General features: G+C 50.2%; 1 protein-coding gene across 1 annotated transcript in view; it reads right to left on the bottom strand.

The window, feature by feature from the left end:
* rngtt (RNA guanylyltransferase and 5'-phosphatase) overlaps positions 1–22874 on the bottom strand; it is a 54707-nt gene extending 31833 nt beyond the window's left edge. The window contains exons 1-9 of the mRNA XM_077018172.1: positions 22100–22874; positions 21279–21388; positions 21009–21112; positions 20792–20880; positions 16470–16545; positions 14708–14975; positions 13693–13802; positions 10506–10607; positions 8650–8770 (exon numbers count right to left, since the gene is read on the bottom strand). Coding sequence (XP_076874287.1) covers positions 8650–8770; positions 10506–10607; positions 13693–13802; positions 14708–14975; positions 16470–16545; positions 20792–20880; positions 21009–21112; positions 21279–21388; positions 22100–22163 — 1044 coding nt within the window. The 5' untranslated portion in view covers positions 22164–22874. The remainder of the gene's footprint in view (positions 1–8649; positions 8771–10505; positions 10608–13692; positions 13803–14707; positions 14976–16469; positions 16546–20791; positions 20881–21008; positions 21113–21278; positions 21389–22099) is intronic.
* Positions 22875–23196: the final 322 nt, after the last annotated feature.

Genomic DNA, 23196 nt, shown 5'->3' on the forward strand with positions numbered 1-23196 from the left:
TTTTAGCTTTCTGCCGTAGACCGAGTCAGACCACTGCTCTTTATTTTATTTCTGTAAGTAACGCATTCAATGAGCTTTGGACAACTCACCAGTTCATGTATGAACAGTGAAGCCCCCCACTTTGGGAACCACTGAATTAACTGATTGACCCCACATAGTCTATACATCAATATAACTGATAATCAATTCTTGCTCATGCATTAATAAACACTATAGTAAACCTGTTTTGAACAAACCAGTCAATGATGCCACCACACCCATCATGGCCTTTGCTAGTTTAGCCAATGATAGCACAAAGCTTGCTATAAGCTGACCAACGGAGGATAAACTGAATCGAAGACACTCAGCAGTAACACTCAAGACCAGTCACACTGGCTTTCACATTAAATTCTCTCTGCAGCTGATCCAATTTCATACAATCTACCCCATCTAGAGTTGTACATGGTGCTTTCAGCAGACGAGAACAGAAAGGCAGCCTAGCGACCCCCAGGGACCAAACTCGGATGGCAGAGGGAATTCTTAAAGCTACTGCCCTCCTGGTTTCTTTAATCTCCTCCTCTGTGTGCTACAGACGAAACAGAAAGAGTTTCAGAACCCGGCTTCGCTGAGCTGGCCAACACAGTCGATACCTCTCCCTGTTTATGCTTTCCCAGAACTACCTATCATTCATTTCTATTGTTCAGGGAAGCACATATATAGTTTAATATAGAAGAACTCAACTTTCATCAAAGCTGCCTGATAGGACAGGAACTAAAGATCTATGGAGACTATAAATGACATAACCAACTAATTAAGACCGATCTCTTACCAGAGAAGCCGTAGCATCGCCCCCAACCACGCCCCCCACCATCCACCGCTCCATCTGCAGACTGCAGAGCGCTGTGTGTCAGACTGTGCACACACCGGCTGATTGACGTTCTCCACAAGGCTCTGTGCTTTTCCCCCCACAGCCTACACTGAATGCTGCAAACCAGCCACTGCACCTCAGGATTTGGGGACCTACGGTGAGAGAGACCACCACCATCACGGGTCTGACCGCGGGTCTGACCACGGGTCTGACCACGGGTCTGACCACGGGTCAGATCACGGGTCAGATCACGGGTCTGATCCCTTCGGGTGGAGAGAAGACGAGAAAAAGGGAAACACCGCTTCCCTCAACATTTTAAAGCTCAGCAATCCATAAAATCAAGAGTTCAAGAGTGTCTGATAACACGTCTGTGTCTGATAAGTCTGTGTCTGATAACACGTCTGTGTCTGATAAGTCTGTGTCTGATAACAAGGCTCCAGCACCTGCAGGACTGCTGAACAAAGCAGCAGTTCTGGTGCCTAAGGACACATGACACTGCCACAAACATCTTGATTTCCTGTTCATGTTCCCTCTCGAAAGGTTAACCATTACAATTAACACACCCTGAACCATTCACAGTAATTAAGACAGCAATTAAACTCATTACCATACTTTATCAAATCAACAAAATCACACAGTGATATCTTCCAAAAGGTCTCTCTCTCAAACACACACACACACACACACACACACGAAAATAAACCCTTATCAAGCACGCGAAAGGAAAAAGAACAGCTCTCATTAGTGACAACCGACTAGTTGTTTATTGGCCAGCTGTGTATCATTAGTTACACAAGAGACCTAACAAAGTGCCTCCACGTGGCATTTATACATGGCCACCATAGAAATACCAAACTGAAACTGTTAATATTTCCATCAGGGATGCATCTAAAACCATACATCAAGAACAGCCATTGAGCTCAGAAATGGCACGATATGGCAAAACTCCACCAGTGAAAGGATGTCATGAATCACAAAGAGCGGACTGACAGCAACAGCGTCCAGGATGAAGCTACAGACGAGTCCTAGAACTGCGAGGAAGAAAACGGCTCCCCTCAGGACCTCGAGGGGGGGGGGGGGGGGTTACCGCTAGACGAAGACTACTGATAAACCACAAACACATTATGCAGCGCTACATAAAAAAGTGTGAACGCTCTAGAAGAAAGATTTGGAAGGAAAAAGACACGACCCCTCGGGAGGCAGTGAGAGTGTCAGGACATGGTCGTGTACCAGTGGGGAGTGGAGGGACTCTCTTGTTCTCACTCTAATGTTCCTGGACAAAGTGTCTGGCAGAGAAGAAAGATCTCCTGCCCGACCTGAGCAGAAGAACCTCTACGAGACCTGAGAACCCAGCGGGAGGCTGTTCACCTCACAGCAGGACGGCCAACCCCACAACACCAGCATCTCTCAGGCCCACAAGAAATGGAAGAACTTCCTTGACCAGCCTGAAACTCTCGGAGCATGGAACCATTAACAACTGACTGAAATACAAATCACTGGGAATTATAATGCATTTTACAATATTCATTACAGGAAGATGAGCGCGTTCTGATAACAAGTGGGACTGTTAATGTGTCTTGTTGATGGACTGCGTGTAATAACTGGGCACATATGAGGAGAGCTTCAGAAACTAAATAAAATAAACCTGCTCCACTCTGTTCACCATGTTCTGAAAAATTCTGGCCCACCTGCTATTTTGACAGTTCCTCTGGGTGGCTGAAGAAGCCAGGTGTGGAGCAGAGAGAGAGAGAGAGAGAGAGAGAGAAAGAAATACGGAGGGGGGAGGGGCTTCTCTCCAAAAAGCATAAGTAAAATCCATCAAGCAAAGCTGAGGCCAGCACTGGCGTCTCCTTATTCCTGCGATCTGTCTTCCTGTCTCCACGGCACACGGGCTCAGCATGGCTAATTCAGAGGCGCCGCTCCTCAGGAGCCCAGCGCTCTGCTCTCCACCGCCCGTGGGCCTTTTATTCTTATTTTTTTGCTTACCGCCTGCTTTTTTTCCCCGCCCATCTCTTACCTTTCTTGTTTTGCGCTTGCTGGGGTTTTTATATTTGAAAGAGCCCGTTCACGGCGGTCGGGGATGTAAACGGACCCCGAGACACGCGAGTGAGTGGTTAACGCGTCAAGTCTCTGAAGTCCCACGCAGTGAAGTGTTGAGTAAGAGGGGGAAATTGAACTCTCTTATGAGGATGTGGATTATGGTCCAGGATACCTGTAGAATTCAACAGTTAAATGGCTTTGTCATTGGCACGGACATAGCCCCGCCCACTCACACACACACACACCCTCTTTTTCCATCTCTTTCCTATTCTGGTATCTAGTGCAGGAGGAAAAGGCTTGCTCCGGCTCTAAGAGGGGCTTTTAGAGAGAGGAACCTAGACCTGTAATCTCATTCCTCCTATTACTGAGCTGGGTGTGGCTTGGTCACGCTCACAGGGGCAACAGCACTCCGCACTTCCACACGCTTACACGGGGATCGATCTCTGGCGCCACAGTGTAACCCCCGCAGCCCTGCACACCCCCCCCCCCATCACAACAGGGGGGACTAAAGAGACAGAGAGGAGAATGGAGACAGAAAGGAGACAATGAGAGAAGACGGTGAGAGACAGAATGTGGAGGAAAGGATAGGAGAGAGAGAGAGAGAGAGAGAGGGGGGGGAGAGAGACAGAAAGAGACAGAGAGAGAGAGAGACAGAAAGAGAGAGAGAGAGAGGGGGACAGGGGAAGAGAGGGGGGTAGAGAGACAGAGACAGAGAGAGAGAGACAGAGACAGAGAGAGACCATACAGCACAATGAGGAGAGGGCTGACAGCTAAGGTGGGGACAGGCCAGGCGGGATGTGTGTGAAACATGTGAAAGCTAAAGGCAGAATGACGTCATCGTCCCCACTACCCCCCCCGCTACCCCCCCCTCCTCACATCCATCACTGCAGTTAGGGGCTGCGCACTGATATGACTGCACAACACAGCGCTGAGCCTGCCAGTCACTGGGCTGCTTCTCCTGAAACGCACGCCAGGGGCAAAGGAACTCCCCCCGGGGGTGGAGCTAGCTGGCTGCATGCCCCGCCTACCGGCCGCCAACACGGGAGCCTGTCCCGTCCCCAAACCGCAACGGCCTTCCCATGGTGCAGCCAGAGGGAGGAGCCAGGGGCCTGGGAGAAACCCCATTGGTCAGGCTCCAGGCTCCGATGAGTTGTAATTGGCTAGTTAGCGTACATCATCCGTTGGCTGCGATCCGTGCTGGGAGTCCAGAGGAAGAGGAAGAGTCCGTTCGGTGCCTCGACCCCAAAAAGTACGTTTTCGTTGCTGATAGCGACGTCCAGGAGAGGCTGGCGAGTAGAAATATTGGGGCAACTCACAAACTCCGCGCAAACGAGCTCTCGAGGTGGACGTGAAGTCACACGTCGTTCGGGTGCTGGGAGAAACCGCCAACCACCGAGGTGGTCACCGGCCAGCGCGTCAGCTGGGGATAAACCTAACGACTTTTAGACAAGGCTTTAAAAAGAAGAGTGACAAGCCTCCACACCCGAGCAGTGCGTCCATAATGTCACACGGCTTTTACCTCATTAGAGCCCGGAGCCCAGAGGGGAGTCTGAAGAGTTAACTGCTCCTTAAGCCCTCTAACGGGCACAAGATCAGCCTGTTCATCATTAGTGGACCAGCCCCGTGACAGGAAGCTTCTAACAACCCCCACCCAGACAGGGGAGCTTAGGGGCTGGTGAGAAAGGCTGAGACGGCCCGCCGGGTTTTGACAGAACATATGACGCAGAGGCGGACAAGAGGAGAACAGCCGTCGTGCTGCAAGTCCTGCCAATGGAGCCCAGATGCAATCTAATCCTGTCCTTCAGCCCTCTCTGCTATTGATAACTCGCTTTGCACAATCAAATCTGAGAGAGTGGGAGAGGATTGGGGGGGGGGGGGGGGGGGGGGCAGGATGGATGATCGGATCGAACTCGTTCTTTTTCCTCAAGACCGTGAGCGTAGAACGACAGGGCAGCATCCTGCGTGATGGTGACCCCGCCGCGTGACCTCTGGTCAACTGCCATTACCGTTACATGATTTAAATGATGAAATTGAATTATGAAATAAACGTGACTCGTTATTTTACTCTGCAGAGCCGATAGAACTCCATTTGGACGCTGCGGCTTAAGAAGTATAACATATCGGTTTAATGAAGTCTTTAAAAAATGACTTCCTGAACCAGAGTCTGTGAGGTTAATCTCTCCGAACAAGCCGGGGTTTACGCTTGTGCTTCTGACATGCAATCGTGTGCACAGAGAGCAGATTTTGCCAGTTTTCAAAAGGGGGGGGAATTTATTTTATTGTAGCATTATGGTCTAAACTCTCCACTGACGTTTTGGAACTTAAAGGCGTAAAGAAATGATGAGGCCTCACCAACGTATCAATTCATCTGTAAACCGCTCTACTTTCACATCTTCATTCAGCCTAGAAACCACGGCAGGGCTGTACGCTCCTTCGTTTCATCTCAGAGGGAACGAAAAAAGAGGTCGTGGACATTGATTCAAATGCAATTCTAACGTGCGAGTGTAGTTTAGAGTGCAGAAACCCCAGAAGATTTCACACATCTCGGCGCTTAAATCACGCAAGGCATGCGACACGGAATACTAAAACACACGACACTAAACACCACAAGATAAAACGTTCCTACGGTGCAACCCATAATCCTGTCACAGCCTTAGTGAGCAAATTAACGCCATTTCATGGCCCCACTTTTCTGGTATGGAAATCCAATCAAGGACTCTCTAAACAAAAAAAAAAAAACACCCTAATATTAAACTTTCTGTAGATACACACATGCATAGGTAAAAATCGTCCAATACCGTCAAAGATATTTCCTTCAAGAAAGGCCGTGCTTGAGCGGGTGAACATGTGTTAATCAGCACGTCGCTTCTCCCCAGAGGGGCGGGGCTAGGGAGATTAGGAACAGAACTAATCACTTCAGTGGGGAAGGCAGAGCCTGTACACCAACACCGACCGGGGCGTTTGACCTGGGGAGAGAGGTGAAGCAGCTGTCTCCACCTTAATTAACGAAGCTCTCGGCTACACCATGATCCTGCCTCATTTATACACAAAGCATGGCAAGAGAATGAGAGAGAGGAGATGCCAAATAAGCCACAGCATGCGCGAGCACACACACACACACACACACACACACACACACACACACACACACACACACACACACACACAGTCATGCTCAACAGAAAATAGGAAAACAATGCATGAGAAATGACATCTGTTTGAAGTCCCTTTATCCCCTATGAGACAAATGACACATTAAAAGCTACTAGCATCCAGTAAAAATATTTAATGATCCCTTCTCCACGCACGCACGCACGCACACACCCAGAAACACTCATCTTTCTGAATAAGGCCACAGTATGGACCCATTTCCATAACGCTCTCCATAATGTTCTCAAATAGACCAATTACTCCTTCACAATACGAGACACGCTCTCAGAAACATGATGAAGGCCATCTCTCTCCTTTTCTCTCTCACGCACTCCCTCACTCTGGCTCTCGGAGACAAGCAGGCTATTCTCCATCATGTGAGAGAGGTGGCATTGTCGCCTGTCCTTGGGGAGAAAGCTACAGCTCGCTACATAGAGGGCAAAAAAAGAAATAAATCACAGACAAATCATGACTGCTGAAGACCTCATAATACTGCTGCGTGCACCACTGCCACTCACACACCCACCCCCCAACCCCCCTTCCCAAACAAAGCGCTTCCAGAAAATTCTGCTGCGGAAAGACCTTTCAACTTCAAATAAAACCTAATGAAATTTTTACGCCCCCAACCACACACGCCTACCGGTCAGAAAGCACATAAGACTTCTCTCCACAGTGTTTCTCTCCACAGTCTCTATCAAAAACCCCAAAAGGTTCGGGCTCTTTATCCGAGATGAAGAGGTTTACCACACCGAAAATAATGCGGCAACGGTGCGTTTATTTTTGGTGTTGCACAGATCTGGTTACCTGGCCCGAGTGGAGACTAAAGCAGAATAAATGGTGGTCCCGCAAAAACGGGACATGACCCAAATTTTTCCACCAGGTAGCGTGACGAACCCCCTACACACTGCAACTCTGCACTGAAGACGACAGACCAAAAATGTTGTTGTTGCCATATTTTGTCAATTGTGATTTTCTCACCGTAATCGAAATTTGTCCTCCGCTTTTAACCCATCTGTGCAGTTAGAACACACACACACACACACACACACACACACACACACACACACTAGTGATTACTAGGGGGCTGTGGTGCACACAGCCCAGAGCGGTGGGCAGCCCTAGCCCGGTGAGCAGTTGGGGTTAGGTGCCTTGCTCAAGGGCACCTCAGTCATGGCCTCAGGTCTGGGAATCGAACCCACGACCCTCCGGTCACAAGACCAGTTCCCTAACCACCAGGCCATGCAAATCAATTCACCTGCAATCAGTGATCGAGGACGAAAAAGGAAGATCACCTCACACACACACTGGGCCCGATTGACTCAAGGCTTCAGAAAGGTTGATCCCAATTCATATGGGGTGGATCCCCCACATCCAAGACCAGTCGTGGGTGACCGTGTGACCTGGAGGTATCAGGGGTTAGGTGGAGTGGATCCGATGTACGCTTTAGCCTGCCGTAGCTCTCGCAGGCTGCACGCCCCGTTCGTTTACACGTACGAACAAAAACAATATGACAAATTCGAGCCTCGTCTGAGAACCGAGCGCCTGTCGACATGAAACCCGAGGTCACGTCCACCTCGGTTCCAACCCGTCCGTGTTACGTTTCTACCGTTCTCACTCTGCAACGCAACACCATGAAAGGCCGTGCGAAGCTATGAAAATGTCACGATGCACGATGCCGCAATCGCCCGCCTGGAGTTCGCACGCAACAGCACAAACGTTTAATGGAAGATTAGAGTGTTTAGCGTGGCTGGAGATCGGAGAGGGGGATGAGTGCTCTCCGCAGTTAATGAGGAACTCCGCGCTGTTCGTCTGCACACGTTAAGCACCATTTCAGATCGATCGCCGCGTGCGAACATCGTTACCTACAGCTCTGGAAGGCTTCTCTCTCCTGCTCCTGTCATTAGGGTAATGAAAACATGATGAAGGTGGGGAGCTGGGTGCTCCATGCTGATTTAGGCTGTGTGTGTGTGTGTGTGTGTGTGTGTGTGTGTGTACATCTATGTAACAGACATGGGGTGTTGACGGCAGAGAAAAAGAAGAGGCGGCAAGAATAAAAAACAAACTGAAAAGTAAGCAAACTCTGTGTACTTTCTGCGACAGAAAAAAAATTTTATTTTAAAGGAATTCAGTGCTGCCGTTTCATATTTATACACAATAATAGCAAAGGTGTTCGCAGGCAGAAAGTTTCTTGGTTCTGACTTCCCGAGTCAACGCATCATGGAGATGTCTGAAGGTTTCCTATTAACTATGCAGGTGCGAGCGGAGATGAAACCCAAACCAAGACTTTCCTGCCTTGTCTGGACAACAAAGTGTGTGTGTGCAGGATTTCTGGCTCACCAAGCCCCTTTCTAACTATAAAAATACAACGGTGTCAAGCGGATGTGACATTTTCACTCTTACTGCTAATCAGCTGTGTGTGTGTGAACGTGAAGCATGCGGCCGGTACTAATCCCCCACAGTAAACATGTACATCTCCCTATAAAATGTTTCCGAAGCCGAGTTTATTAAATATTCAGCCACACATTCGGCACGGAGCCGCAACACGACGGACAGCCACAACCCAAACGTCGACCGCGTCCGCCTGACGGATCCCGCCACGGCGCGAGACCGACGCTTCTTAGCAAGGCGCGCACGTCTGTTTGGCGCGAGAGCGAGGTGCGCGTGATCGATGGCGCTGGCTCCGCCCCGCCGAGCGGCCCCGTCAGCCGCTTCCCGAAGCACCTGGGCGAGCAGCTGCCGTGTTTAGAAGCGGGTTTGTGCGGAGTCGGGACAAACGAGAGCGGGACGCTCATGACTCATCAAAACACGGGCTATTTCCGCACCTGCAGGGCCAGACAACACGGCCTCCAGCCCCGTCACATTTAATGACTTCCTAATATACATCGAGTGCACAATCTTACTCCTGTCCTCACGTGTAAACAAATACATACAAACATAAGCAGAGAGCGCAGAGCGTCGGGTCTAAACGCACTGGAACCGCATTCGTATTCATGTTTGCTAACACCATCAGTGCATTTCAGGTATTCCTATGAAGTACCTTTTTTTTTTTTACATAACATTCAACACGGCTTTAAAAAAAAAGTTCTAAAGCATTTTACCAGTCATTCTCTCTGTCACCCACGCACAAACACACACACACACAGAAGCAGCCACTGTCTCTCACTGTACACTTCCTCCAACACACACTCACACACACACACACACACACACACACACACACACACACACACACACACACACAGAAGCAGCAGCCACTGTCTCTCACTGTACCTTTCCTCTGACACACACACAGAAGCAGCCATTGTCTCTCACTGTACACTTCCTCTGACACACACACACACACACAGCCACTCTCTCTCACTGTACCCTTCCTCTGACAGCTCCTGTCAAGACGTTGACTCTCCAAGTCTCTGTAAAGAAGCCCTCAGAACTAATGAGAGGCCATCAGCCTGTGTGTTGTGTGTGTCCGTGTGTGTGTGCGTGCCTGTGTGTCCGTGTGTGTGTGCCTATGTGCTACGCCTCTGCCGTAAGTGCCAGTGATACTGGCGGTCCCCTAATGAAAGCCACCTCTGTGGCCTGGCTGCGTTAGTGCGTTTGGAGAGAGCCTAGCGCTGAAACACCCCGTCACACGCAGCCTCGCCAGGGCCCTTTGGGGGGGAGGGGTTGGGGGCTCGGTCGCCGCGGGGACCGACCGGCTGGGACTGATGTTGGAAAGAATCAGTCGGCGGCGGTCTGCCTCGGAGCTCCGGACGGCAACAGGAAGTTACCTGTGTGTGTGTGTGTGTGAGCGCGCGAGGCGCTAGCAGCATAACAGACACCAAACTCGGCTCGCACATTTAACCCCTCGTGACACAACAAAATGGTCCATCCAGTCAAATCAAACCAATGATGTAATCTGTTGACAAACAATGTCAGAGCCAAGTGAGCAGGACAACAAGCTAAGAGTGTCCGCCAAGCTAAGACAGTCTGCCGCTGTAGCTGAGACGCTCAGGAAATTTAGCAGGGAACATCCCACAAAAACAAGACAGATAAAAGTAGCTTTTTTTTGTCGGAACTACAAAGTCTTCAAAATCTCTCCGACAAATCTCTCAGTCACACTGCGTATAGCAGCAGAAAAGTGTAGCCAGCGCGTGTAGCTACGGCGTGTGGACCACTGGACGAGCGTGCATGACAACAACGATGCCGAATCCAAGTTGGTACTCCCGACAGCGCATCACATGGCTTAAAAGAGAAATTATACATTTGCTTCTTTAAAAGTAAAATAAATCAGGTGAAAGTATATTCTGAGATTTACACTTGTTTGTGAATGTTCTGACTTGGCGAGTTGGAACCAAGTGACCTGAACGCTGGGTGACCTGGTGGACCCATCACCTCCTGGAGACCGTGGTGTGTGATTGGGCCTCGCAATGAAACAGCTTGTGAAAGGACGTTAAGGTGTGTGTGTGTGTGAGTGTGTGTGTGAGCTCACCGTGTCCCATCCGCCTTCCAGCTGACCTTGTAGCCATTCTGCTCCAACAGCCGAATGTTTCGTCTGTCCATCGACACCGGCTGAGCGCCGGGGAACCCGGACCTGACACACACACACGAAACACATGAAAGGTTCGGCGTGGTTGTCAGCATGACTTGCTGTTCACACTTCAGAACTAATCAATATGAAGTTGGAGGTCGGCCCGAGTGTCAAAAGCAGGCGTGTACCCCACAAAGGGGGCCGCCATTCATTAAGGCAGCACCACGCTTTCAGACACTTCACAGGACACTTCTGTAGGCAGAAATGTAAAAAAAAAAAAAAAAAGAAAGTTATTTGTGGCCATATACTGTGTGAGAAGACATCAGACTGACGCAAGCCTGACACCAGCCCCATCCAGAACTCCAACAGAACTGGGCGGGGCTCCCCCATCTGAAGGAGGAGGTTCTGCAGCAGAAATAAGCTTTTGTTTTAAAGCTCTCGCAACCACACGCACAACAGGTCAGACGTCAGAACAGTTTAGACACAAGAAACGGTTCTCTAAATATAGTGCCGTTAAAGGGTGGGGAGAGTGGAGCAGGAGGTGGGGTAGAGAGGTGGAGGTAGAGAGGTGGAGGTAGAGAGGTGGAGGTAGAGAGGTGGAGGTAGAGAGGTGGGGGCAGAGAGGTGGGGGCAGAGAGGTGGAGGTAGAGAGGTGGGGGTAGAGAGGTGGGGGCAGAGAGGTGGGGGTAGAGAGGTGGAGGTAGAGAGGTGGAGGTAGAGAGGTGGGGGCAGAGAGGTGGGGGCAGAGAGGTGGAGGTAGAGAGGTGGGGGTAGAGAGGTGGGGGCAGAGAGGTGGGGGTAGAGAGGTGGAGGTAGAGAGGTGGAGGTAGAGAGGTGGGGGCAGAGAGGTGGGGGCAGAGAGGTGGGGGCAGAGAGGTGGGGGCAGAGAGGTGGGGGTAGAGAGGTGGAGGTAGAGAGGTGGAGGTAGAGAGGTGGGGGCAGAGAGGTGGGGGCAGAGAGGTGGGGGCAGAGAGGTGGGGGCAGAGAGGTGGGGGTAGAGAGGTGGGGGTAGAGAGGTGGAGGTAGAGAGGTGGAGGTAGAGAGGTGGAGGTAGAGAGGTGGAGGTAGAGAGGTGGGGGTAGAGAGGTGGGGGTAGAGAGGTGGAGGTAGAGAGGTGGAGGTAGAGAGGTGGGGGCAGAGAGGTGGAGGTAGAGAGGTGGAGGTAGAGAGGTGGAGGTAGAGAGGTGGGGGCAGAGAGGTGGGGGTAGAGAGGTGGAGGTAGAGAGGTGGGGGTAGAGAGGTGGAGGTAGAGAGGTGGAGGTAGAGAGGTGGGGGCAGAGAGGTGGGGGCAGAGAGGTGGGGGTAGAGAGGTGGAGGTAGAGAGGTGGGGGTAGAGAGGTGGAGGTAGAGAGGTGGAGGTAGAGAGGTGGGGGTAGAGAGGTGGAGGTAGAGAGGTGGAGGTAGAGAGGTGGGGGTAGAGAGGTGGGGGTAGAGAGGTGGAGGTAGAGAGGTGGAGGTAGAGAGGTGGGGGCAGAGAGGTGGGGGCAGAGAGGTGGGGGTAGAGAGGTGGAGGTAGAGAGGTGGGGTAGAGAGGTGGGGGTAGAGAGGTGGAGGTAGAGAGGTGGGGGTAGAGAGGTGGAGGTAGAGAGGTGGGGGCAGAGAGGTGGGGGCAGAGAGGTGGGGGTAGAGAGGTGGAGGTAGAGAGGTGGGGGTAGAGAGGTGGAGGTAGAGAGGTGGAGGTAGAGAGGTGGAGGTAGAGAGGTGGGGGTAGAGAGGTGGAGGTAGAGAGGTGGAGGTAGAGAGGTGGGGGTAGAGAGGTGGAGGTAGAGAGGTGGAGGTAGAGAGGTGGGGGCAGAGAGGTGGGGGCAGAGAGGTGGGGGTAGAGAGGTGGAGGTAGAGAGGTGGGGGTAGAGAGGTGGAGGTAGAGAGGTGGGGGTAGAGAGGTGGGGGTAGAGAGGTGGAGGTAGAGAGGTGGAGGTAGAGAGGTGGGGTAGAGAGGTGGAGGTAGAGAGGTGGGGGCAGAGAGGTGGGGGCAGAGAGGTGGGGGCAGAGAGGTGGAGGTAGAGAGGTGGAGGTAGAGAGGTGGGGTAGAGAGGTGGAGGTAGAGAGGTGGAGGTAGAGAGGTGGAGGTAGAGAGGTGGGGGCAGAGAGGTGGAGGTAGAGAGGTGGGGGCAGAGAGGTGGGGGCAGAGAGGTGGGGGCAGAGAGGTGGGGGCAGAGAGGTGGAGGTAGAGAGGTGGGGGTAGAGAGGTGGAGGTAGAGAGGTGGAGGTAGAGAGGTGGGGTAGAGAGGTGGAGGTAGAGAGGTGGAGGTAGAGAGGTGGGGGTAGAGAGGTGGAGGTAGAGAGGTGGGGGTAGAGAGGTGGAGGTAGAGAGGTGGGGGCAGAGAGGTGGAGGTAGAGAGGTGGGGGTAGAGAGGTGGGGGTAGAGAGGTGGAGGTAGAGAGGTGGGGGTAGAGAGGTGGAGGTAGAGAGGTGGGGGCAGAGAGGTGGAGGTAGAGAGGTGGGGGCAGAGAGGTGGAGGTAGAGAGGTGGAGGTAGAGAGGTGGAGGTAGAGAGGTGGAGGTAGAGAGGTGGGGGTAGAGAGGTGGGGGTAGAGAGGTGGAGGTAGAGAGGTGGGGGTAGAGAGGTGGAGGTAGAGAGGTGGGGGCAGAGAGGTGGAGGTAGAGAGGTGGGGGCAGAGAGGTGGAGGTAGAGAGGTGGAGGTAGAGAGGTGGAGGTAGAGAGGTGGAGGTAGAGAGGTGGGGGTAGAGAGGTGGGGGTAGAGAGGTGGAGGTAGAGAGGTGGGGGTAGAGAGGTGGGGTAGAGAGGTGAAGATATGAGCTCATCTAATGACGTTCTCCGCCGGTTCATTTCCGGATTGCAGGAGTAGGACTGGCATTTTGAAAAAAGGTGAAAAACGTGTCACATTCCCAGTTATAGAGACACGAAGTCTGAATAAGTCTGAATCATCTGGCAGAATGTGAAGGAGACAGCAGAACCGTTTCACTTCGGCAGGGGGGGGGGACGCCACGCTCCGCGGGCCCACGGATCTCCCGCCGTGCGGGGGGGCAAGAGACACTCTTCTGCGCTCATGCTTGTGAACACACACACTCACGTGCACGCTCACACACGCATCACATGCATGCATCACCCACATTCATTCACCCGCGCACCCAGCGAGAGCCCACCCCCCACACACACACACACACACACACACACACACACTTACTTTTCCCACTCGCAGAACTCCTGACACTTCCGCTGCACATGGCCCAGCCTGGGCTGCGTGGTTAACTGCGTCACGCCCTTCACCGACACGCCCTCCAGGAACACGGCGCCCTGAAACACAACAACACTTCAGAATGAGAGACGGGACAAAAACACACAACAACAAAAGCCTCTTGAAAGCTGGAACATGTCCAGATCCACGAGCTTGTCATGTCTTCCTACACGTAGCCCACTCACTCAAACCTCCCTCCCCACACTCAGTCACGCAGGGGGAGGAAACATGACTGACATTAATAATCAGGCAGAGGGGTGTGAATCCAGAAAGACGCCCCGGGAACAGCATCGGAAGTGCTCAAAGCGTCTCACGCTTGATTCGCCATCCTGTGGCACTGGCTGGCGGCTGTGGGGGCCGGTAATGTCATTACAGCCGGTACGGGGGGGGGGGGGGGCTTCCTCCCAGGCCCGGCTAACGAGGAGACAGGAAGCAGCCTGCAGGAGCTACGGCTAAAACTAACGAGGTGCGAACTCGCCGGCTGCTAAGAAAAACAAACATAAACAACGATGAAAAAAAAACAAAAACACCAACAAAATTTTTAAAACACCTAACAAAAAAAAATTGTGTATTGGCGATGTGCGTGTAAGTCAAAACCTCAAAGTTGGTGTTATGAGTAATTTTTAAGGTTTTAGTGGAGAATAAAACCTGTTGATTTTACAGGTTTCTCCAGCGCACCCAAAGGGGACAGGAAGTGACCTGCAGGGTGGCGGGTCGGTCCGTAAGAGAAGCCTGTCTGCAGCCCCCCGCACACACACAACCCTGCATCCGCACACTTGAGCGCAAACACCCGTCAAACACGCGTCTCGCTCTTGCGCATGTGCTGTAGGTGTAACCGATCACACCTGTACGATGCAGGTGCGCACTAGCAGGCCTGCAGGCTAGAACAGGTGACCGCTACAGAGACACGCCCCTTTGTGACCCGATTCATTCGTTACCAACACCACCAACTAAAGAACCTCACCAGTTTCAATTTCTCCTTCTTCTTCTTGCCGGGATTCGATCCTGAAGAGCTCGGGCCGGAGTCCTGGCCAATCACGTTTCCCCCGCCCCCGCCCCCGTCGTCGTCCCCATCGCCTTCGTCATCATCTTCGAAGCACCAGTCGGGCAGCTGGGGGGCAGGAGGGGTGTCGTCCACATCGCCGTAGCGACGAAAGAGCTCCTTCAGGTAGTCTCCCTTGTAGATGCCCGGCGAGCGAGCCTGGGCAAAAGCAGCTACCGCCGCCTCCACGCTGGACACACAGACAGGCAGAGAGACAGACAGGCTGCAGTGATACACGCTGGACACACAGACAGGCAGAGAGACAGACAGGCTGCAGTGATACACGCTGGACACACAGACAGGCAGAGAGACAGACAGGCTGCAGTGATACACGCTGGACACACAGACAGGCAGAGAGACAGACAGGCTGCAGTGATACACGCTGGACACACAGACAGGCAGAGAGACAGACACGCTGCAGTGATACACGCTGGACACACAGACAGGCAGAGAGACAGACAGGCTGCAGTGATACACACGCTGGACATACAGACAGGCAGAGAGACAGACACGCTGCAGTGATACACGCTGGACACACACAGGCAGAGAGACAGACACGCTGCAGTGATACACGCTGGACACACAGACAGGCAGAGAGACAGACAGGCTGCAGTGATACACGCTGGACACACAGACAGGCAGAGAGACAGACACGCTGCAGTGATACACGCTGGACACACAGACAGGCAGAGAGACAGACACGCTGCAGTGATACACGCTGGACACACAGACAGGCAGAGAGACAGACACGCTGCAGTGATACACGCTGGAAACAGGTGGTTACACCCTAATAACTCTGTTCATCAGTATTAACGCAGACAAGGACGAATGAAAAACCAGGACACATTACACAAAAACGTGACCAGGAGCAACAACTCCGTAATTAAAGGTGATCTGGCCTCCTACACAGTTCTGTGGTGCTAACACATCAGCAATAAACACCCGTCTTTGCTTAAAAAAACACCTACCGGTTCTGCAAGGTCAAAGCGTCCGCGCGCGCGTGTGTGTGTGTCTCATGAGCGAAATTTTACAATCTATAATGGGATTATGAAAAGGATCACCTCAAGAATCTATAAAAGGTCACAAGTTGGTAAGGTCCTAGTGCAAAATGAGATTGAAAGTTTTTCCCCTTATATATATCTATTCAGTCTAGTCCAATCCTGATATTTTTTTATAATAATACCAACACTGTGAACGTCTCCCACGTGTAAAATAAGGGGCTTTACTGGATGACTAGCAAGGGCTGGACGGCCGCGACCTTCCCAGCATGCATCTGGGCCCGATTCTGAGCCTGCAGACGCATCAGCCACTCGGCGATGTAGAACTCGACCTCGGACTGCAGAGGCCACAGGCAATTTCACTCTTCCTTCTTCCCTTCACTTCCCAGAGCTAAGCTACCGCCGTAATCATTTTACCAGGAATTGTGAGAACTCACAGGACTTTTATTATGACAGCACACCTACAAAAAGCAAGAAGAGCCACGTCGCCCAAAGACTTTGAGGAGGAGAACACACCACAGGGCCGAGTGGCCGTTTTTGCCCCGCGGGTGAGGTAACTGCAGCGTGGAGCCTCTCCAGAGAAGAGGGGCGGCGTGGACACCACAGCACCGAGCTCTTAGCACGAGAGGTGGGGGCGTGACGGAGGCGGGAGCACGAGGGGAAGGTGGAGCACACGGGGGCCTCACCTCCAGTCCATTCTCTCCACCAGGTAGGCGCAGATCAGGAAGCCTGTGCGGTTGAAGCCGTGGGTGCAGTGGACACCTGTGGGTGGAGAAAGAGCACAGGTGAGAGCTGGCCATCTTACACCATCGCCCGCCCCGTCTCTCCATCAGCCCGCCCCCGTCCCAAACCCCGCCCCTGTCTAATTGAATGCATGTAAGCAGTTTGCTTAATCAGCGCTATTATTGCTCCTGGGTGACTGATGAGGAGTCAGGAGAGCTGGTGGTGTAGCGACGGACCACATGATCTCCCTCCAATGGGAATGGAGGGGGTGTGGCCTCAAGCCCCACCCCCCAACCCCATCACTGTTCATCATCCTGCTGCTCTCTGCCTTTCCTCCTCTTCCTCAGTTACTAAGTGCCCTCAGCCGCCCGCCAACAAAGGACCCGTGTTCGCTCTGTCCAACGTGACCCGCCACGGTCCCTCTCCACACACTCGAGTCCGTTAGCCCACCAAAACAAAACACTCCAGCCCTGTAGCCTCCGACATCCGCCTACGCAAATACGACACTTTGTCTGATCCTTTTAATATTTCTGACTTTGACTTGTCAGAGAAGACATAAAAACAAAAAATATGAGGAGTCAAAATGTGTGAGAAACTAAGGGAGGGAAAATAATACGATTTGCTATTTGATTATAGAGAGAACAGTCAGAGGTCAGGTTCATACACTCACTGGCCACTTTATTAGGTACAGCTCGGTAGTACCGGGTTGGACCACCTTTTTGCCTTCAGAACTGCCTTAATCCTTCGTGGCAGATTCAACAAGGTACTGAAAACATTCCTCACAGAGTCTGGTCCATATTGACATGATAACATCACACAGTTACTGCAGATTTATCAGCTGCACATCCATGATGTGAATCTCCCGTTCCACCACATCCCAAAAGGTGCTCTATTGAGATCTGGTGACTGGTGACCATTCGAGTACAGCGAACTCATTGTCGTGTTCAAGGTACCAGTCTGAGATGATTCATGCTTTATGACATGGTGTGACTACTTAATCAGAAGATGGGTACACTACGGTCATAAAGGGATGGACATGGTAGGCAATACTAGGCAACAATACTCAGGTAGGCTGTGGCGTTGACTCGATGCTCAGTTGGTACTAATGGGCACTGTTGATACAAGGCAGGATGGATTCATACTTTCATGTAGTTGAAGCCAAATTCTGACCCCACCATCCGAATGTTGCAGCAGAAATAGAGACTCATCAGACCAGGCAACGTTTTTCCAATCTTCTCTTGTCCAATTTTGGTGAGCCTCTGCTAATTGTAGCCTCAGTTTCCTGTTCTTAGCTGACAGGAGTGTCACCCGGTGTGTCTTCTGCTGCTATAGCCCATCCACCTCAATGTTCAACGTGTTGTGTGTTCAGAGATGCTCTTCTGTATGCCTCAGTTGTAACGACTGGTTATTTGAGTTTCTGTTGCCGTTCTATCAGCTTGAACCAGTCTGGCCATTCTCCTCTGACCTCTGGCATCAACAAGGCATTTGCGCCCACAGAACTGGAGCTCACTGGATATTTTCACTTTTTCAGACATTCTCTGTAAACCCTAGAAATGGTTGCGCATGAAAATCCCAGTAGATCAGCAGTTTCTGAAATACTCAGACCAGCCCGTCTGGCACCAACAACCATGCCATGTTCAAAGTCACTCAAATCACCTTTCTTCTCCATTCTGATGCTCAGTTTGAACTGCAGCAGATCGTCTTGGCCATGACTACATGCCTAAATGCATTGAGTTGCTGCCATGTGATTGGCTGATTTGACATTTGTGTTAATGAGCTGTTGAACATGTGTACCTAGTAAAATGGCCTTTGAGTATATTTTGGGTTTTGAACATCAGAAACAGAATTAACTGTACAAGGTAATTTTGTGCTGTGTACATATTTCTCATTAACCACTTAATTCATAATAAACACAAGTAAATAATAAAAAAAATAAATAAATCGAGCCTTCTCATCTAAGATTAATGAATGTACAGTCACAATAATTCAGGCCCTGAAAGCAATATTGTAATTATTGGTTTTCATATTGGAAAACCATCAGGACTCCTGTTCCACAACACAAACTCATGACCTTCAGGACCTGCAGAGGAACCTTAAAATAGCAGTTTAAAATAAGCAATGTCTGACTCCATCACAGAACCTCACACACAGGTCCCTCCGTGTTTACACACACACACACACACACACACACACACAAACACAGGCCCAAACACTACTTGGTGTAGCACGGTAGAGACGCCATCCTCGTTAGAGACGCTCACACCTTGCAGACTGACAGACATGTCTGGCTTTCATATCTTCTGAGACGGCGATGATAAGCTGTTTCAACCTTCTTCACATACCCCCCTCCCACCCCATGCCCCTTTATCCCCCCATCGTACTGCACCCCCCCGTCCCCAGAGGGGTCGTTTCCACGGCAGCACCAATAAGCCAGTCACTGCAGCCATAACAATAAAATTCATATATTCCGCCCCCGAGGCCCCCTGCTGTGCGGCGTACAGTTCGGCACCGGGAGGGGAGGAGCCGAGTGGCATGGGTGTGGCTTAATAGGCTACATCACCACAGGCTCACTGGAGGCAAGAGAGCGCCTCCTACAGGGCACTGGGGAGAATGACACACACCAGGGGCAGAGGAGAACACAAAGCACCAAAGGGGACAGTCAGACAAGGACACGCGACCTGCGTATAGACGTCGCCGCGCTGGAGCTGGTCTGCAGAGACGAAGACGAACACTGAAGTTCTCTACAGAGGAGAGGCTACATTTAGCACCCATGTTTACACGCCCGTTGCAGTTTGCATTGCACGAGGAGGAGGAAGGCGAACACACTAATGATTGTAATTAGCAGAAGTTGTTTATTTTGACACAGAGGCACAGCACACTCGGTGAACACCTGCGCCGTGTGAATCATCCGACCGCACACGGGAGACACAACAGGACGATCGGAGATCGGGCCGCAAAAAATAGGCGGGAAAGAACAGAAGAATAACTTGTTCACGGAAGGTGTTGGTCTGATCGATAGCGCTCGACCGTCCAGCCTGCATAGCAACGACACACACAGCTACACTGGTTTCCCATAGAGACAAAAGACATGACGACGACACCAGTAGTGGTACTTGAAACGTACGCTCTTGCAAAGAAGACAACATTCCTCAGTAGACACCACATCAACACAAGGCACCTGCAGTGTGAAAAACCAATGGATCCTTTTAAAAAATAAATCACCTGGTATTTAATTCACCTCCATCACCTTTAAAAATACCAGGAGAAATTCAGCCATTCTTCTAGAAGGTCAGCTTGGGGCTGGACCTAAGATCAGAATACACCAGGCAAGCGCAGGAGGCCTGAAGCAACACACACAGCATTACTGCACATTCACTACCCGTTAACATCCAAAAACACTGTTCCTAGAACAGCAGAAGAATAACATAACGTCATTTATTAAAGAGGACCAAGGCCAAAAAACAAGACTAAGACATAGAGAGTACTTACACGTCTCTACCTACCAATACTCAACAGTACAGAAAACTTCCAGCACTGGTATCTTTTCACTACTATGCACGATTTCTCCAGACATGCTACTAACGCTACACTGGCTCCCCCTACTGGATGAGAGGTGTGTTTACTTCTCCCACCACTGACAAGCTCAAAAGGATGACAAGACCCACTGCACTACAAACATAAATGTCTCCCTACAGATGGATATAATAAAAGTCACAAAAGTGGAATCCGTGATGATGAGAACCTCCAATAACCGGAAAGACTCATTTTACAGTTGATTTGTTTATGTAAAATAATCACACCAATAAATATATTAATTAATTGATCCATTCATTCACTTAGTTATTCATTCAGGCATTTATTTTTCATGCTTCTGAAAGGGAAACTTAATGGTTATGCCGTTGGGTTCCCATTCATCATCCAGGAATCATCTGGCACAGGCAACGTTCAAAGGAGACGTCAACAGAAACGCACATACTTGTAGAAATCTGTCCAACAGCCTTGTTAAAATATCCTTGTTTATTAACAACCACAAATACACAAATAACCTGTAGTGCTACTGCAATTAACAACTGTCTACATATTCACACTGGGCAAGCATGAACATACCACAACTCCCAGTTCAAGCATAAAAATGGCTACAAAATTCTGACTGTGTTATTCGAAGAACGCTCAATTTGGAACCAAGTCACTACGGTAGCATTAAGCATTATTATTTCAGAGAAACTGATGATACAAATTGTTTTGCAAGTGCTTCTGACAGTAAACTCACAGTATAAGGTCTTACCTATGAGTTCAGTGGGATTTTTTTGCATGAAGTGTTCACATAATCTGATGAACATCTCTGTAGTCTCTGCAGTGGGACATTCCCCATGACTGTATAGGAAGAAAACGACATTACCCTGCATAACAAAAAAATACTCCCATTCAAAGGGACCCAGAATGCCATAAGTTTTCAGTAAACACAGGAAAAACAATGCTTATTCACGATGCCAGAGACATACCCTTTGCACTGAAGTTTCACATATTTGATGCCTTCTTTTTCAATCTCTGCTCGATCATAAAAACGGGTGGTGTTGGTTAGATCAACCAGCAAGCCCATCTTGACCTGAGGACAGAATTGGAAATATATAGCATAACACGTCAAACTTGTAACGTGCCTCTCACATTCGCACTATACCCAACAGGCTTACAAATGGCATCAGCGATACATGAAATGGCGAAATATACAACCAAACTTTCAGAACACACAGCAGGGCAGGTGTCCGTCTTACCTTCAGACTTTTTAGATAGTTGGACAGCATACTTGGATGGAACCGATTCTCCTCTGGAACTGTGCCATCATATCTGGGACCCAACATGGTTTTCATTGGCAAGAACTTGCCTACATGATAAATAAGTTGGAAAAAGCATGATAAATAAGTTGTAACGCAGTCTTCGTTTGGCTCCTTTAAATCATGGCACGATCAACATGATTACGACACACAAAAACACGACAGAAATAGCTCCAACCTACACTAGTGAACCCGTGAAAACTGGACCCTGGTTAGAAGAACTGGACCGGCGGCTCGGATGACGGTGAACCGTTTGCTGGTCTGACTGGTGCGCACTGGTCCAGCTGAAGCACTTTTAACTTCATGTTGACTGCTTAAGTCTTCTAATGGCAGAACCTGAACCTGACTGAGTATGAACGCCGTTTTGTTTGTTGACACGTAGTGTGATGTATCTAACCACATTTAAGGCACCACACAGCCATGAAAACAGTCTTAAACACCTCTAACATCTGCTTGCATTAACTGTCCAGCTAACTGAACCTAATGTACTGGAGCCTGCTAGCATGGGAGCTGTTCTGCTAGCCGGCTAACACGTTATCTACCAATGGTCGCAGCTTTGATACACTGTTTAGTAATAAAACCTGCTGTTTTTAAAAGAAAACACCAGAATATTCAGCTACCCAGCCCTCCAACATCTACTGAGTTTAGCCAGCTAGCTAGCTGGGGCATGTAAACCAACCAATGTTAGCCTGCTGGGGAGCTAGCTAGCTAGCGAGCTAAGCTAACGTTAGCATCCGCTGAAGTGATTTACAGACGCTCACCCGCTACAGGTTGTCCTCTTCTGGGGCAATTCAGCCACCGGGGAGGCGGTCCTGTGTGTGACATGGTCTCCCACGGATGTTCCGGGCCGGTGTCGCGAATCGCTAACGGCAGCTAATCTGCTTCTGAAACGGCTAGCTATCAGGCTAACTACGCTAACCGGGCATCGGTGGAGCTCCCGCGGGAGATCAGCCCCCTAACGCGGGCTTCTGATCCACTGAGGGTCCGCTGCTTTGGCCTAGTAGTAGCACTACTAGCAGTTAGCCTCTTTGCCAACTGGCTTATTTAATTTAAAAAAACGTCTTGTCCAGTTTGTCTTCTCGTCAAGATGTGTTTCGCACGGCTAATATGAATTAAAATGAATAAGTTCCACGAAGGGCCCCGCTCACAGACCCGCCATCTAACTACAAAGTAATGTTTAGAGAGCTCGAAACAGCGTATCGAAACCGAGCCGAAACATCGGACGATTCAAAACATTTACGAGTCGACTCGGTGATTCGGATCTCCGTCGAAACACCGCGGTCACGTGGCCGTTCGACGCGCCACTACTCTCCATTTGTCGTGCAAAACGTAAACTAACCACGTTTTAGAAAATCTTGGGTTTACAATAAAACTCTATTCGTTCGATGCATAGTTCGATAAGTAATGGATCGTTCACAAGAACAAGTGATGATGGCGATGACCTAACGTCTGCGTTAAAGGTCTCCTAGGGGAATCGGTGCATAATTTAAGAGCCAACAACAAACCACGGGCAGTCGCAGCGATTCAAAGATTATGTTTTTGAACTTACGAATGTGCCAGTAGAGGGCGCTCGACGTGAGAATAACGAGACCCATAACAAAGCTACGATGAAGGTCCACAGCCTGCTTGAAAACAAAACAACCGAGCTAACCGATCTACAGAACACTCTAAAAGTTAAAAGGTCCTAACTATTGCACATTGTTTAAACAAAATACATGACAACATTTGCATGACTAAATGCTGTGGTGGATATTAGTGTTCTGTGGCCTTAATTAAGAAACACCAAAGTCTTAGTGAAGTTTTCTGTTTTAGGGCAAGCATGTGTGTATTAAGCACACTTAATACTTCATACATACAT

This window comes from Brachyhypopomus gauderio, chromosome 9 (genome assembly GCF_052324685.1).
Source record: "Brachyhypopomus gauderio isolate BG-103 chromosome 9, BGAUD_0.2, whole genome shotgun sequence".
In the NCBI taxonomy this organism is placed as follows: domain Eukaryota; kingdom Metazoa; phylum Chordata; class Actinopteri; order Gymnotiformes; family Hypopomidae; genus Brachyhypopomus; species Brachyhypopomus gauderio.